Source organism: Esox lucius, chromosome 15 (assembly GCF_011004845.1).
Source record: "Esox lucius isolate fEsoLuc1 chromosome 15, fEsoLuc1.pri, whole genome shotgun sequence".
Classification (NCBI taxonomy): domain Eukaryota; kingdom Metazoa; phylum Chordata; class Actinopteri; order Esociformes; family Esocidae; genus Esox; species Esox lucius.
The window spans coordinates 4,248,793-4,267,048 of NC_047583.1; the positions used below are offsets into that span (position 1 = coordinate 4,248,793).

At 41.3% G+C, this 18,256-nt stretch overlaps 2 protein-coding genes across 2 annotated transcripts; both read left to right on the plus strand.

Annotated features, from left to right (window-relative positions):
- The first annotated feature begins 85 nt into the window (after positions 1-85).
- On the plus strand, positions 86-2,659 carry ccdc32 (coiled-coil domain containing 32). Its single transcript, XM_010879478.5, has 4 exons — positions 86-209; positions 571-838; positions 1,254-1,407; positions 1,910-2,659. The coding sequence occupies exons 2-4, from the start codon at positions 589-591 to the stop codon at positions 2,091-2,093; spliced, it is 588 nt and encodes a 195-aa protein (XP_010877780.1). The 5' UTR covers positions 86-209; positions 571-588; the 3' UTR covers positions 2,094-2,659.
- A 3,801-nt stretch (positions 2,660-6,460) lies between these two features.
- prlh2r (prolactin releasing hormone 2 receptor) lies at positions 6,461-7,714 on the plus strand. The gene has a single exon (XM_013137613.3). It carries the CDS (start codon positions 6,461-6,463, stop codon positions 7,712-7,714), a length of 1,254 nt encoding a protein of 417 aa, XP_012993067.3.
- The last annotated feature ends 10,542 nt before the right edge of the window (positions 7,715-18,256 follow it).

An 18,256-nucleotide genomic window follows, 5' to 3' on the forward strand; every position in this document is an offset into this window, starting at 1 on the left:
ACTATAATCCAATGAGCGCCCACCAAACCTCAGCTGACTTGATAGGCAGTTACCTCATCTAATCGGATCACTCGAAACTCAAGAGGAGGGTCTTGTTTGGATTTGTTTTGGAATTTTCATGCCTCTATCCAGAGCCGCCTGCTACCTTTACAATAATAGCTAGTTAACATTATAACGTACTGATTACATGCGCTACGTTTTATTAGAAGGTAAGATATGTATATAACACGTTTTATAGAGTCATTATTTAGCAGTTAATATTTTTAATTCCAATGAAGAGGGGATTATATCTAACGGTAGTTAATGCTAACACAGATTCGCTAGCTACAGTACTTGCTAATCCATATATTGAGTACTTGCTAACCCATATTCATCCATTGTAGCTGGCTAGTTAGAATTTTACTGTAATTTTTACTGTAATTCTATGGAAATATTGGAGTTGGTGTAGTTAGCTACTTTCTATGTAAATCGAAATTCTTAAACTAGCTATCACTGATCTATTAATGAGCTAAATATCAATTAATGGGGTTCACCTAGTTGGCTATGTTGTTGATATTTTTTATACAACAGCGCTGGATCAGTATAAAGATGATTGAAGATTTTGAAAGTCAAGAGACTCGGTCCAGCGTAGAGTTGTGGTCAGAGGTCTGCTCGAACCTACCTGGTGTGCTGGAGGAAGATCCAGGCAAAGAAGGGGGTGATGTTGCTCTCTTCACAGATTCATTCCAACCAACACATGTTGGCAATGGCCTGCAACATAATGGTGTGTCCATAAATTCCTCCTCTCACCGCGACTGGGAACCTATGGAAGACTCTGATGTCTACATTGCTAGTTTAGGTAAAGTCTTACTAATAAATAGATGTTATTGAAGTCACCTGAATATTGCCCTTCTGTCATGGCTCTATAGCCTCTAGGACAGAGGTTGGAAACTAAGGCCATTGAGTCATATTGAGACTGCAAGCTTATTCAATCCACCTGTAGGTTTGAGTATACAATTATGGACCTATAAATGGTTTCATAAGTGACCATTTCCGGCCTGCAAAACAGTTATGACTAACAAATCGTACATTACAAAATCCCAACATGGCCCTCGAGCCGACACATTGGCATACACCTTCTCTATGAGGTAGCATAGCGGACTATTGTCCCATTGATACTAGTCACAACACCAAAACAAATTGTATGCTTAATATTGATTCCACGGGGCTTAACGTATTGGTATGAGTTCAATGTACTGTATCCATCATTTCAGAGAACCGTCTGAAAAGAATAAAGGGCCAGTCTTGTGAGGTGACGTCCAGAGAGATGCTGCGCTCTCTATCTCAGGCCAAGAAAGAATGCTGGGATAGATTCTTACACGATGCCCAGAGCTCTGAACTATTTCAGGAGAGCGACCTAGACCAGAGGTAAGCAGGAGACCGTAATTAATTGTTAGGGACCTTGTCAACAGTTTGTTGCAGACAGTTTGACATTTTTATCATTTAATCATATAAATTGAGTTATCAACAATTTAAAGTTGGCCTTCGTGGCATTGACCATATAATTTAAGGAAGTGACCTTTGCATTTTTTCATAATTTTACTTTGAACATATCAGACAAAGGGTCAGTGGTGAGAAGTGGAGCTGTGGTTGAATGTTTGGTAGATTAAACCAGTAGATTACTAACCTTTGGCAGATTACTAACCATGGGAGGTTCTCAAAGTGTTTCAATTTGCTTAACAAAGGCCAAGGCTCTGCTGGCTTTAGGTGGACCGGGTTGTACTGTTAGAAGTGCACCAATTAATTTTCTTTCTCTGGACCGCTCTCGAGGCTGAGATTGTAATTTCATACAGGTTGATTGTTCAGTGTTTATCCTTGCCTCTTTATGTAATGACAGGCTGTGTGGTAACTCCCTCTACCCTTTCTTCAGTGCCCTGGAGCATCTCAAGCGTTGGCTGGTGCCAGAGAAAGTGGCCATTAGCGCAGAGGAGCTGGAGTATCTCCTCCTGCCATCACTCGATCGAGATCAGACCTCCACCGACCAATCACAGAGCAGACCGGTGGAAGCGTCGGACGGCCCAGAGGAGGACGAGAGTCCAACAACGGAGAAATGACTACCTGTTCACCACAGACATTTTACCAGGGACACTTGTACGTCAGCACGTGTCATCGCAGGATAAATGACACTGTTAGATTCTGTCGTCATTACGTTTGTGCATGTCTGTCTGATGTCTTGTCAAGTAGGAGCACTAGAATATCCTGACGTATCAGGGCCAGTGTCCATTGCTTGTCATATTTCATTTGATTCAATATTGCTGTGTTAGTTTTACGGTATGATTAAATAAAAAGTGGTTAATTAGGGGAGGGGGGCTGCTACACAACGACCCCGGGATCTGTTTTGTTTGGCCACCTCACTACGAACAATGAAGTGCCAGAGATTGTCTGTAATGTTGTAACCAGTTTCTGCAATGCTTTTAAGATTTGAGTTCTATGAAGTGTTATTTGTAACTCAGATGAAATCCTTTATAAATGTGGCATTGCCATATGTACATTTCCTTTGTTTCCTAACACATGTATGATGTATTACATAGTATTTGCTGTTCTGTATGAGTATGATGAGAGATTCATTTGTATGAGAGGTGTTTTTGAAACAACGCTAAATAATTTGTATTTCTCTGGTCACTGTCTTTTTCTTTCACGTGTAGAAAATACCCTCATGTTGCACATGCACATTGCTGGATTGTGTTGTATGTCCACCTCTAGATGGCAGCATTATTGTCTGGAAAATAATTGTAGCAGGAAAATACATTATTGCATACATTATTTTAACTTTGTTTTGCTGGGCAAGTTAAATGAACGCGTCCTAATTTTAAGTGAAATAATAAGCTAAATTTTGTGACGGTCAACATTCAATACATTTCCTACTGGGTATTTCAGTTAGTCAGCAGCAGTGACTCAAGCGAATGAAATCGTAAGGCTCAACATGCCATAGAAGCGTACCTCAGTGGGAGAGTGGCCAGACTGCTCCTGATTTGGAAACAGTACTTATAGGTGGACCAGCTGAAGGAAGACAGACGTAGGGACTGATGCTAACACTGGGAAGATCTCTTGGATCTCTGAAGTTGTTCAACAGAAATAAAGGTACACATGTTGAGTGTTGTGTTTGTAATATATCGTGCTTGTGCATTTCCAAAATAATGAATAGCAATTAATAGAAGCTTTTTAAATTGTGATTCATAGACTCTGGTGCATTCTGAAAATATCTTTATTTGCATGTGAACTGATACTGTTTAATACCAAAGACGTTATCTTGCAAGTCAACCGATTAAGATGTTTAACATTTAAGACAATTAGTTGTTTTCTTCAATGGAACAATGGCCAAAGCTAAAATGGCTGTGTTGGTGAATATGAAGGCACAGTAACTAGTCATATAAGAGTTGTCATATAAAATGATTCATTCTTTAATTAATTCATTGTAAAATATGATTTCTTTATGACTGATTTATTCATTGGTTGATTTGACATTTTATAAATTTTTAACTTGCCTCACTCAGACCCCGGTATAATCTGCTTATTTATAAATTATTCAGTTTTCCTAACAGGTGCATTTATAATTTATTGAACAAATTTAAAATATAGCTCTATCTTTTTGTGAATGAATTAAGATAACCTAATAGAAAACCGAAAATTTGCACACTAAGGTTCACCTGTGGTCCATAGAGTACGCAATCCCCCCAGACTGATATTTATTCAACACCAAACTCAGAAATACAGTTTAATTGACTAATATCTATGAGCACAGTGATGCCTCCTACTATCTTTATTGCCTCATATTGTCATTTTAGAGAATGTTTAGCAATGATAACCTAAACAGACGCATGGTGTGGGCTATCCTTGTGAAATCTGAACATGATTACCATATTATTTAATAGTCCAGATCAGATTGAGAACATTTTGTTATACCATTGACTGTGCCTTTCACATTGTCCATGTCCCTCACTTATTGTTTGAACCTGAAATGATATGTACTTTTAGCCTTTTTCTTTATACGGAGGGCATGTCATTTCTTACATGCACATAGTAGGAAAGGGAGGAATTGTCTAAATGTGTAAGTTTCTGAATGTGTCGCCAAAATTCACGTCGCCACGTGAAGCTAAACATTATCCAAGGCAAATGTTCTTTTAAATATTGTAATTTTTGAATATATCATATTTTGTAGGCCTATATATATAATCCCAACTTTTTTTTTTTACTAATTTATTTTGTTTAATGATTTACAATTTGATTTGCTTTAACTTACTTTAAATAAACATACAATTTTATTTGTTTGGACAAATTTGTATAGGCTTATATCTTTTTTTTTTCATTTCTTTAATACTTTTGTTTTTCAGGAAAACATTCAATTATTGTTTAACTTTTGTAATTTTGTCCAATATTTTACAATTTCATTTTGTCTTTTTGCCAGACCGTGTAAGCGGAGTGACTGAGTGATTACCCCTTGTTAGGTAGTATAGCGGTTAGAGACGTGGGCTCCCAAATAACAGGTCCTGCATTCCAATCTCATCACAGTTGAAACAAATTATGCATTAGAATTTGTTCCGGAGAGGAAGTAACTTAGCTGGCTATAACCTTCTATAGCTTACGGTTATATTGTGACTGTTTCTGGTGGATTTCCGATGTACGCATCCGTGCATGCTTTTTGGGGTAATATACTTAATATAGGCTTGCAATGAAATGAAATAGCTTTGGCAGTGTAAAGTTCATCTTCAGTCTCACTAGCAATTGCTCAATTCTTATGACTATTCCAATTGGCAATTTAGTAGATACTAGTAAGCCTATTACTGGCTAATAAGCTGTTAAACCGGCCAGTGGCAAAAGCCATCCAGTTCATAGATGCTATTTGTGGTGGAGGTGAACTTAATAAGAAATGTTAGTCAGTTTAACACAATGCTCTATTGCTGTCTAGCGAAATATTCAAACTTGGTTTGATGTTAATGCATGAGAAAATTATATGATTTCAAGATGCTATACTGACACTTAGCAATTGTTCAGCTTTGTGGCATGGTGGTTAAAGACACCCCCCCTCTCAGGTGGGAGACCTGGGTTTGAATCCAGTGAGGGCATCAACAATTATAATTTCTAATCACGGGCTGATTGAACTAGGCTTTTCTATATTTATCTTGTGAAGCACTTGCATTTTATGAGGTATGTGGGTTAAGTTTGATTGAATATTGGCATCATCGGTCTGTGATCTTCAGCACTCACTGGACCGGTTCGCAGCCGAGTGCGACGTGGTTGGGATGAGGATTAGCACCTCTAAATCTGAGGCCATGGTTCTCAGCAGGAAACCGATGGAGTGCCTCCTCTAGGTAGGGAATGAGGCGTTACCCCAAGTAAAGGAGTTCAAGTATCTCTGGGTCTTTTTCAGCGAGTGAGGGGACAATGGAGTGGGAGATTGGCTGGAGAATCGGAGCAGCGGGGGCGGTATTGCATTCGCTTTACCGCACCGTTGTGACGAAAAGAGAGCTGAGCCGGAAGGCAAAGCTCTCGATATACTGGTCAATTTTCCTTCCTACCCTCACCTATGATCATGAAGGCTGGGTCATGACCGACAGAACTAGATCGCGAGTGCAAGTGGCTGAAATGGGTTTTCTCAGAAGGGTGGCTGGCTTCTCCCTTAGAGATATGGTGAGAAGCTCAGCCATCCGTGAGGAACTCGGAGTAGAGCCGCTGCTCCTTTGCATCGAAAGGAGCCAGTTGAGATGGTAAGGATACCCCCAGGACGTCTCCCTAGGGAGGTGTTCCAGGCACGTCCAGCTGGGAGGAGACCTCGGGGTAGGCCCAGGACTAAGTGGAGAGATTATATTTCTACACTGGCCTGGGAACGCCTCGGGATCCCCCAGTCAGAGCTGGCAAATATGGCTCGGGAAAGGGACGTTTGGGGTCCCCTGCTGGAGCTGCTGTCTCCGCGACCCGATACCGGATAAGTGGATGAAGATGAGACGAGATGAATAGACAGAATAGTATTTAGAAAAGACTTTGGGTACGATGCAGTCAAAGACAAACAGTTGCAACAGACAAACAACAGACATCACCTATAAATTAGAGTGAGTGATGAGTGACAAAGTGTTGAGGCCGACTTGCACAGGGCATAGGTTGCAAAGGTTATATCGACAAATATTTCTGTAGGTGTTGTGGAATAGGCAACAAACACCTAGACCTCATTGTAAAGCAGATAATTACCCCACTTCATATGAATTGGAACACTGCCATGCTAGTTTCATCAGTGAGAGATGATGACGTGATGAGTTACTGTTGTTAATGTATGATGAGAAAGGCGAGAGACTCCTTAATGTCAACTCAAGAGTAAAATCAAACAGCGCCTTTGTGTTTTTCACTTCACCGACCTGTGGTGAGTCACTGCAGTCCCGTTCCACTTTCACACTGCTATTTTCATGAAACTCTCTTCTGTATTACAGCGATGGCCGACAGGGAGTTTTCACTGAACACCTCCTGGGCAGGAAACCCATCCCTCCCGGTTGACTCCTCTGCATTCCCCACCTCCTCCACCTCCCAACCCGCCACTTCCTACTCCTCCACCTCCCTGTCCTCCTTCACTGGGCTGGACCTCCTATTTGACCTCAAACCCCTGTTTGTCCCTCTGTACTCCATGGTGATTCTGGTCGCCTGCTCTGGCAACCTTTTCCTGCTCCTCTTCATTGGCCTGAACAGGAAGAGGCACAACACCACCAACTTCCTCATTGCCAACTTGGCGCTGGTGGACCTGGTCATGTGCATCGTCTGTGTGCCGCTGACGGCCTCCTATGCCTTCGACAGGCGGGGCTGGCTCTTCGGACGCTTCATGTGCCACTTCGTCACCTTGATGCAGTCGGCCGCGGTTTTCGCCGCCGTTCTGTCGCTCGCAGCCATCGCGGTGGACCGGTACATCGTCGTGGCCTACCCCATCCGCAGGCGCGTGGGATGCCAGTTCTGCTGGGGCTTGGTGGCGTTCATCTGGTTGTTCAGCCTGGCACTCTCGACGCCCACGGCGCTCCACACCGGCTACCTGGACCTGAGCGCCACGGGGCTACACATGGCCGTCTGCGAGGAGTTCTGGCATGACTGGGAGCTAGGCCGTGTCATATACTCCGGCTTTGTCCTATCCTTCTCCTACTTCGTGCCGCTCACTGCTGTGTCCGTCTCGCACCTCGCCATCTCGTGCCACTTGAGACGAAGGAAAGTTTCCAGCTTGATGGCGATGGGTCCCGCCTCTAATCAAGTCAGCTGGGGGCGAAAGAGGAGGAAGACGTTCTGCCTCCTGCTTGTGTCCGTGCTCTGCTTCGCCTTCTCTTGGCTGCCGCTCCAGGTGGTTAACCTCATCCGCGACCTGGACACGGACTTCACCATCCTGGACAAGAGCCATGTGAATGTGATCCAGGTGTCCTGCCACCTGTTCGCCATGTCCTCAGCGTGCTACAACCCGTTCATCTACGCGTCTCTCCACGATAAGTTCCTGGCCTTCATGTGTCGCCGCTTCCTCTTCCCCCGTCACAGAGGAGGGGAGGGTCGGGGGACAGGGGGGAGCCTCTCAACGTCCCACCGATTGACCCGCGTGAACAACTCCTCCTCCCGGGGTGAGACTCTGGTGGCCCGGGGCAACAAGATAACACATAAGAGCTGGACGATCAGAACGGCCCCCAAGTCCTTGACTACTACAGTGAACCAGAAGCACTAGATGTGGTTGAATGGGTTTGAATTAGTTTAAATGAGCAAGCACCATTTGATGGCAAATAACTCAGAGGGCTGAGTGGTGAAGTTTATCTGAAAAATACATGAGTTCCCCACAGACCCTGTCCTCCAGATCATCCCGAGGCAGAAGTGAGGAGAGAATAATCAAGAATAGACTGTTGCTGAGAAATCTGAGGACCAAGAAAACCGTTGAATTAAGAGATGAATTAAGATTGCAAACCGAACATAAAGATATAATTTGATTCAGTTTCTCAAACTCTAATCCTGCTACAATAGGATCATGTACATATAACTTAATTACTGTCACTGGTAAAACAATTTAATAATACTGTAAATACATTAAAGCAATAAATAGGCTAGATTGAGCCAGTACACATTTAGCTATAAACATTTAATTGTGTAGTCTTCTTTGACCAATGACTTCTAATTAAAATGTATTAAGTACTCTGTCTTTTCCTGCAGAGTTCAGACTTGACCATTGTAGAAATGTAATATTACAGGACATTATGTGTTTTTGTCCATGCTATTTTATTTTGATAAAACTATATAAAAATATGTTTGTTATTTTAATATTTAAACTGTGTTGGCTGTATTGCTCTTATGTTTAAGTTTGACATTACAATAACATTGAGTTACCTGCTCTTGTGGATTGGTTCACTCTGAGACTTAATCTGAATAAACAAACTGCTTTGAAAACCACTCCAATATATCGTCATTAACATAAAACCATCAGCCAGGTGTCTAAGAAGATTTTTAGATCACTTTAGATTAGGTTGTGCAAATGATGTGCAAATTCATTCAGACACCTGAATATCCAAATGTAAAATGGTGTACAACTGACGAAGTTAGAATCATATGACACGTAATAAAATGTTTATGTGCCAGGACTAACACATTAAAAAAGTCAGACTTCGCAACTCTACTAAGCATATAAACACATTTGATGCTGTTATTGTCTGTTGACAAAACAAAGAGTTGTTTCACAGAAAGGGAGCTAGTTCTGACCCTTGGTGGACCCTGGTAATGGCAACGCATGTTGTAGAACCTCTTTTCTACTCCTCGTGATACACGCTTGATATCTGGGAAACAATAATACTGGGAGATATTTTAGCAGAAAACATTTAGTAAATGATATACAGTGGTGTTGAAAATACAAATACAGGTTTCAGATACATTCTCATCCAAATTGTACCAAAAGCCTCAAAGTAGCAAACTGTATTTGGCAAGCAGTAGTGAAAGGTCACACAAGTGAGGCTCTGTGTTCAATCTAGAGCTCGTTAAAAGGGTTGCCTTGAGAACCACCTGTCTGGGTGATGTACTGACTGTAGATCATAGAGGGAACTAATTAGGCTAATTATCTCACCTCACTGTACTGATGAACACAGTCTATTAGTCCTGCTCGTATCACCAAAACAGAGAAGCACCGCAGGCTAAAATGACGAGTCATGACAAAGACACAGTTTTATCTCTCGCAAATTAATACAGTTACTAATTCGGGGGTGAATATATGTACAGCATACAGGAAAGAAAATAATCCAGAATGAATGAATGTGTTACTAACGAGTCGGCTGCTTGTAATGTGACTATGCTCTGTCCGTAGTACTGAAACAGGGAAAACCGGTGCGCGCCATCTTCATTTGGCATTACATGGATACAGTCTGACTACAAGGACGTTGAGGTGAGGCAACTCCTACTGAGCATCCGGCAAAGAACTATAGACATTCCCACAACGTACCAAGTGCAGATTCACAGGAAATGTTTTGTGTTGCTCAAAAAGTTGCCCTAACGAACACAAAAATCAGACACACGTCTTCAAAACGAATGAATGATCCCATCCAATACGCACGCAAAGCATCCATCTGTACTATACTCCAGCTAGGAGTCGAAGAGTGATCCCAGCGCCGTCAGCTTCACCATTACACTTGTGTTTTTACTGACTGGGTAAAGCATCCAATTTTTTCAGCGTCTACTTCAATAAAATGGCAATCATGTTGAAGCGGACTGGACCTGGGTGACAAGGCACTGAGCCAGCGGCACTCTGAGCTGAAGGGTTTAGTCACAAATGACACACTAGTCCCTAAATCGGGGGAATACAGAGTAATTTGGAACTCACGGCCAAGGGCTGCAGTCCAAGGAAATTAGGGTTTCATTAGAAAATCTCCAGCCCTGCCTTTTCTTCTCATCCTTCTCTCCAACGCCCATCCGAACCTGGTTTCCCATTCGATTTTTATCCTCTTTTAAGATGCCCCAGTCTTGTCATGTATCTGTGCTAATTCATACCCTATTGATAAAGCGGGGAGAAAATTGAACCACTGTTCCCATGACAGGCTCTGCAGTGGGGCATATTGTTCTGTATTCTCAGACTAGGGTTTCACAATTCCAGTAACGTTGATTGCATTCCCTGGCGCTCCAGATATCATGTTAAACTATACATGTTTGAACCAGAAATAATAACTATTTTGCCTATTTCGGGAAAATCCTCCATATGCCCCAGACTGAGCCTGATTTGTAAAGAAGCCACTATTATTCTAACTTGCACCCACTCTCAGGACATTGGACTGGGCACCACATCATAATTATGTGTTAAGGATGATCAGCAATTACATTGTGTTGTTGTGTCAGGAACCCTGAAATGATATTCAGATGTAAAACAACCACCCCCCCTCCTCAAGTGAAGGCCAACAAATGAAACGGTTTCGTGATTACTTTCTTTTTAATCTCTAGATGAATCTAGTCAGTAGCAGGGTGAAATCAAAAATAAGATAATTTGTCATTGTGCAAGTCATCGCCAAATTTATTTGCAAGTGGTAATCTTCCTCTGCATCATTCGCAATTCACAATTATTCAAATTGAAAGACTTCTGTTGATTGACATGTCAATCCTCTTCAGGTAGAGTGAAATTGATAACTGTAATGTATGTGTTTCAAGATTTCAAAAGGCCAAAAAATGTACCTGGTTCTTTTGCCAATGGAGTAACTTGGGGTTCAGAGCTAATATCTTTCTAATCAAGAAACAGAAATTACTCAATGACCCAGCACAATTACGTCAAAAAAAAGGAATGCAAGTCCTTAAAAAATGGGGTTCGGACGAACAAATAACCAACCCCTATCTGAACGTGCATTGAAGGACCAACAAGATTTGAAAAAATTATGTTTTACCAATCCCGAGTCAATTTGTGTATTGTCACATGTCCATGATTAAGAGAGCAATTGGATGTTTTTCAGCAATGTTCCAATCAGCAGACATTTTGATGAATGTACAAGGTGTCCAAATGTGTCCTTTTAAGACTACAACTTAGATGGTACTTTCTCTTTTGGTCCAGTCCCTACACCTAAATGTTGTTTTTCTTACAAATCATTCAGGTAGGCTTGTTGGGTACGGCTAGCTACCTATCTAACGTTATAAAACACAACACAGTATCTTGTCAGCAGGATTTGAAGGATACATTGGTGGAAGTGATCTTACATGGTGGTGTTAAACTATACATGTTCGAACCAGAGCATTCTCCTGACAGTTCCCAAATTCAGTCCTAGCTAACCTGTGAAATGGGTTTAGTTAATTTTAGGCAATGAATTGTTGGTTATAAAGGTTGTTGTCTAGAATGTCTCTGGAGTAGAGGAACCTGACTCATTTAATCCGTCCGAGACATTTGTGCTTTGTTTCAGATTTTGTGAAAATTGACCTCTGCCTTGAAAGCATGTAAAAGAAAATAATAAAAAATTGGTAAAGTGAGTTTGTAGGTCCTCATCAACAACAGATGGACCCTACTGGAAGAAGTAGTGAAAGTGCCAAATTAAAGAGCCTTCTTGAAATTCCTTTCATTCGCAGTGAAGAACTGAAATGAATGACGGCCAAAGGATGTGTAGGCTATAGAAGGGGCCACTGAGATATCTAAAGAAGGGGCCACTGAGATATCTAAAGAAGGGGCCACTGAGATATCTAAAGAAGGGGCCACTGAGATATCTAAAGAAGGGGCCACTGAGATATCTAAAGAAGGGGCCACTGATGTCTACCAGGTTACTACTGGAATTGAAAATGTTGAGGAGTGAGTTGAGGTAGAGGGGGGATTTTCCTAAGAGGGACTGGTTAAGTCAGTAACAATGATTCTGGCGTTGTAGATGAAGCAAGGATTCAGCTGACCAGAGGTTAAAGGTCACAGTGGTTCTGGGTGGTTCTGGGTGCGCTGGTGACAAAGTGGCGGTGTGTTGAATTGCATCATATTTATAGAAGACATTTTCAGTGGCAAGGCTGTGAGCTATGTCGCCAACAATCAAAGCTTGTCTGTATGGTCATCTTTATGCAGTATACTTTAGACTGAAGGTGGCTAATGTGGGAATGGAATGTGAGTGAACAGTCTGAACCAGGGCACTGGCCAGTTGACACCTCCACGGTAAATGACTTACCACTGTTGCTGACCACAATGGTTTCATGACCAAACGTGAGTAGTTTAAAAGACGCTTTGTTATTGGTACAGTAACTGGTATAGAGGGAGTAAAGAAAGGACTCGACAGGAACAGAAGGAGGTAAGGTATTTTCAGGGGTGGAAGAGAAGCGTGCTGGTGACTTACAGGCCTTTGCCACAACTGGTGGAGAGTGATGGGGGCTTCCATTTTGTCAAAGCGGAGGACCCTATAACATCACAAGGGAAACATGTCCTGTGGTTCATGGGATACAGATTTCTTCAAAAATATTGATGTAAGATGTAAACATTTCAGCATTTTTGCCCCTTGAATGTCTCAATTTGTGATGTCAAAGCAGTACTTCAGGTTCCGACTGGCCTCAACAAGCATCCTCTCATTCACCCCCCTCTTCTACATCTGCAGTGATGTCTGACAAACCAAATTTCGCCGTGTGGGGAAAGCATAGTCAGGTTTGTTTAGTTCCACAAGAGGGCACTGTCTTAGGTGGGGATTTTAGGCATGCGAGGTGTGATGGGATTGCCCCTGAAACAATGGGTTGGGAAACCTGTGCTAACTCCTGACTCTGGTTGCCATCCATTGTGGGTCCAACGCTGTTTGTTTGTACTGTGTGGTGACTGTATGAAACTGGCAGTTGTTGCATGTGGGTTTAGCGTTACACATGGTCAGGGCTTCAAAAAAAAACAGCTACCGTTTCTTTGTGATTCATTTCAGTTAGCTTAAGAGAATACTCTTTGTACTTCACCTGTACAGTATTTGATATATTTTGACACGCAATAAATCATTGTGGTCAATTTAATGTCATTTAGTGATAATCCCAATCAAGTATTGCCCTAATTATTTATGGAAACTCATACAAACTCATACAAAGCAAACAACCCCAAAATAATTTGTATCCTGAAATGGGTTAATTTTCACCAGGCTACACAAACAAGAAAAATCCCCAAAGGCCTTTGAAGTCTTTGCCACATTGCTCTCAAATATTTTTTTTGCATCTATGACTCACATACTGCCTCTATGACTCAGCGCAGACGAAGGAGGGGAGACGAGAAGACTGAGGTAATTAAGAGTATTGAGACTATTCCGTGAGTTTTTTATCACCTCTGATAATTAGGTCGCCACGGCAAAGCCCAGCCTGTGGCCGCTGGTAGGTCTCATAATCACACATTAGAATAGAAAAGCATGTTGGTGTCCATTGAGCGCCATGACTAATACCTGTTCTTTCTTTCACGGCAGCGGGAGTCTGAGTCTGTTATAATGAGAGAACCAGTAAGAGCCGGCCGCGGTAGAAGGGAAAAATAAATCCATATCCATTTGTAATTTTTATACCGAGGTGTTGTCTATTATATTGAGCGCTTTTATGTGGCTTTTACAACAACGCAATTAACCAGTGGGGATTAATTGATTGATGCTGGTGAGAGTGTATTCTGATCTTGAGGCAGAGAAGATGGAAAACAAAGATGGGGGAATAAGAGGCCCAACTGCTACCACGAACGGAAAGAAACTATCGGAAAGATCCCAGCGTTGGTTACTGGTATCTGGGTGTATCAGCAGCAATCTGAAAAAACTGTTTTAATGCCTTTCGGTACCGTAAAACGGAACTGCACTTGGGAGACTTTTGTTTGTCAAGACAGAATAATCGATACAGTAAATACAAACTCAAACGGTAAGAATGTGTTTCCCGTCGGATCTCACGAGTCACGACAACTCATCCGTCACACATGTATTCAGAGGACATATCACATACAGAGCCATCCCCAGTAGATAATACCACGTGTGATGAACTCTTATGCAGATGTTAAATTGGGCGGGAGCCAGCAGGATCTGGTCTGCTGCACATATGGTCGAAATGAGACCTGGGGGGCTGAGCTCCAGTACTTCCACTACCAACAGTTTAACATTTAAGATACAACTGGAAAGTACAAAGTAGGGCTCCCCCACTTCCCAAATTTAACCCCTTAAAAGAAAAGCTAATTGGAGTATCCTTTTGTAGTTCTTCACGTTAAAAAAGGTTAAATAAAATATGTTAAAGGGTTTTTCATAGAACGTTTTTATGAATATAATGCCTAAAAAGTACATCAAAATGAACTGTAATGGTTATTTGAGAAACCATTAAAAAGAGGTTCAATTGCTGTGATATTATTTTTTTTGTATTGGACTGATCAATCAATTTCTACAGAATACAGTGTTTGAATTGCGTTTATTCGGGGGATGCCAATATATGTACCAATACCGATTGTGATTCTGTGATTTCAGTTTAAGCTTCCGGTTAACCTACACAATTTCAATCACAGCTCCCTCGCTTTTGATTTTGTTTGATTTTAATTATAGACATGCTGTCACTAAATGAGAGAATCGGAAATACTGGTTTAAGGGAAAATAAACCCATAATTGATTAAGCTAACAGTTACCACCTTAGCAACAGTAGCTAGCTTGTTTTAGCGGGAGATATGCAGCTTTGCTAGATGTATAATGACTATAAGCCTTACTTATCAAAGAATGTCTACATTATTTAAATTACTTACCGTATTGTTTACATAATTCAAAGGGTTTGGTCAATTTTGCCTGTGTTAGGAAATCAGCCCAATTGTTATTAAGATCAGGCCACAAAGCTGTGTTGTTAATTCAGACCCATGAATAAAAACAGAATACAGCTCATACATGAAGTGTATTATCCCTGTAAGCACAAACCCTCTCAGAACCCTCAAATACTCAAATAAGCATACTTTATCAGTTCCCTTTGTATTCAAACTGGGTAGGGAGGTTTGTACCTGACCATGGTTGGTTCAATGGGCAATCTCCAAGGAATTGTCAGGACTTCATGGAAAACATACATTTTTAAAAGAAGAAAAAAATCTTGCTATCGAATAAAAAATGCATTTCATATACATGAAGAGATTTTGTGTAGTAGCCCTCACCAGTGACAAATCAATCAGTCCTATCTAGAAGTCTAATATTTAATCTGTAAAACCATGAATTCCTTATATGTACCATTCTTCATTCCGTCAATGTCTGTAGAGTTATCAACCTAGAAGCAATGCTTTTGAGTTTCAAGTAAAAAAACTAAATTATTAAACAATTTCTGTTGACTCCAGAAATGACTTTAAGAATTGAGCAATCTACTCCATGGTGCCATTCTAATGGGCCAACAGCCTTTGGTTAGAGGCCAAACTGACATAACAAGCTAAGTGGTAAAGAAATTAAATTTCTTGAAATACAGGAACAAAAACAATATTGCACAGAGACCTTGAATTAGCCCCAAGAGAAATAACGTGCACTCTAAGCAAATAAAACAACAACATTGAATTGAAGAACCCATGTCATGTTCTACAGAAAGCCATTTCAACGGAAAATCTCAGGGGCAGCTCAAACGGAGTACATAACCTTGCAGGTGTACCCAATTTTCTAAAGTGTAGACAGAGTTCTACTGTAATTGACTCAGACCGTGTACATCTGTGCCGAGAAAGAGACACAAGAGTCAATTTTCATTGGAGTCCTTTCACTGCAGTAGATGGTGGAAGTACGAGAGAAGCAGACAAGGGAGTGTGCATAGACACAAGAGACATACCAACACAAAGCCCAGTATTACTAACCTTCTGGGGGTGTAAACCATAGTTTCCATGATCCCTAAACCAAACCTTAACCCTCAACTTAAACCCCTAGTCCCCAGAAGGTATTTAAAACATGCCCAAGCACGCGCAGACATTTTGGGTACATAAAAACAAAAGGTCCATGTTCCTTAACCTAACCTTAATAATCTAACCCACAATGCCAAAAACTTAACCTAACCATTATGCCAAAACCTAATTGTAAGGTGCACCCTAAACCTAACCCCAAAGCCAGAATATTAAGGTTACCCACATGGTAATGTTTTCATGTTTAACTGACCTTCTGTGTGCCTGGGCATGTTTTACCTACCTTCTGGAACAATTTTGTCCCCAGATGTCCAAAAAAGGTAAGTAAAACCTGCCCACACACATCTTTCTATCCTTGTACTGAGCTGAGACTATCTCTGACCCAGAAACATTCCCTATTCATTAGTTCTAAACCTTAACCTAAACCTGACTTCAATTACATTCATTTTATACTATACACTTAAACTAGCCCTATTGCCTAAACCTAACCGTTAATTCCTAAACCTAAAAGTAACGCCAATTCTAACACTACACCCAATTAAATGGGTAAATCTTTACCCAAACCTAACTGTGTTTTCCTTAATGAGGACCTGATATTTCTTTTCTATGTGAGACTTCAGCGCCCCATATGTACATGTAGACCTGGATAACACACACACAAACGCACACACACGCACACACGCATGCACACACACGCGCACACACACACACACAGTGGTAACTCAGCCTTATACATATGCCTACATGCCCTTAATAACGGGATTGGATTATAGAGACCACTCATCTCTATCTTAGAGATTTCTTGACATACTAACACCCCCCCCCCCCCCCCCATTATATCAGATAAAATAATGATGTTGAATGAAAAACACTGAAAGCAGAATGAGGATGACACCATGTGGTGGATTTTTCTAAGTGCATTTCTCTACAATTATATAGCAATGGTTTACCTTACCGAGCAAAGTGGAGAGTAACATAAAATAACCTCTTAAGTTTAAAAAAACTACAACTTTGGATGTGTGGTTAATCAAGACAAAGTCCTTTTTAGTGATGTTGTGTCTTGACAGATGTGTAAGATTGAGTTACACCGGCAAATGAAAGTTCAAACTCATATATTATTTATTACATTTAAATATGTTTTATAGTACACAGGTCCATGTTAAATAATACAACTGCTCTGTGCTATAATTATGCTTTCCTAGATTTTCCAGAACCCTCCATGCTTAAACGTTTAACATATGCACATGGGAAGAACAAACAGTTGGAATTCAGTTTTGTACAATGGGGGGGGGAACGGTATGAATGTAAAAACATTTACGCCCCTTACACCCCCTTTTTTTGGTTCATACATTTATTAGTATTTAACAGAACGACCCAAAAAAAAAAGGCCTTTAAAAAATAGGTTAAAAAAAATGACACTAGTCCTGGCCTGAGTCCAAGAGGCACAGTTGGCCATTGTAAGACAAATCATTCACATCTTGTTTTGACTGAAAGGAACCAACCGGTTAAGTTCTTCTGTGGCTGGCGTCCTCGACATCGCCAGATTTACTCAGAGGAGTCTGGTGCACGGGTTTGCGCTGATCATGAATAGAGATGCACAACCTTCGATCACTCCTGATCCAAACCAAGAATGTGGACGAAGGACAATAAATCTGTAGCATTTTCAGCCTAAGGACACAGTCAATCTCCAAATAAAACCTTGATCAGTGCAAATTAACACGGTGGTGCAGGAGGAATGAATGGTGGGAGGGCCTCGTACTGTGCCCAGCTACACCAGGGGGACTACAGCTGCCCCGTCAAACTCAAGATCATACTCTAGGCAATGTGTTCAAAAGCAGAATACCACATTTTAGGCAATAGAAATGTGGCTATATGCGTGATCAATAATCATGGATATTAAAATACACTCAACACAATCATAGTACAGATATACGCTTACCAGTTCTACGTCCTCAGAACACTATCACTTTCAAAATTCACACAAGGTCACTAGGGTAACGTGGTTGCAAATGGAATTCGCCCGCACCCTGGTCGGCCTTAGGCTGCTTCACTCAACACTTCGTTAGTCTGAAACATCACTTCCTACAGCAGCTCAAACTGCGACGGTTGACAAGACGGAGCGGCCTGCTTACGTTTTCTGGTCTTCAAGTGCTATTGGGACATTGCTTGTAACAATGGGGTGACGTCATCGATGGCTTTGTCCATGTATTTTCTGTCAGATCTACACTGACTGACAAGCTGGAATAAAGCAGTGATTTTGGTAGGGAGTGACATGTGAACTTATTGGACCTAAATGTTTACCTGTGGGATATAAGGCAAGTTATGGCTAGCGCAGGGTGGGTGTTGGGTCAAACCCCTTTTTGTTGGTCACTTCAAGGCAGGGTAGGAGGTACACAGGGTGGGGGCTAACCCCAGTTGAGAACCACCATTCATTAGTATGCTCAATCTAAAACTTGTCCTTTTCGCTCGCTACTC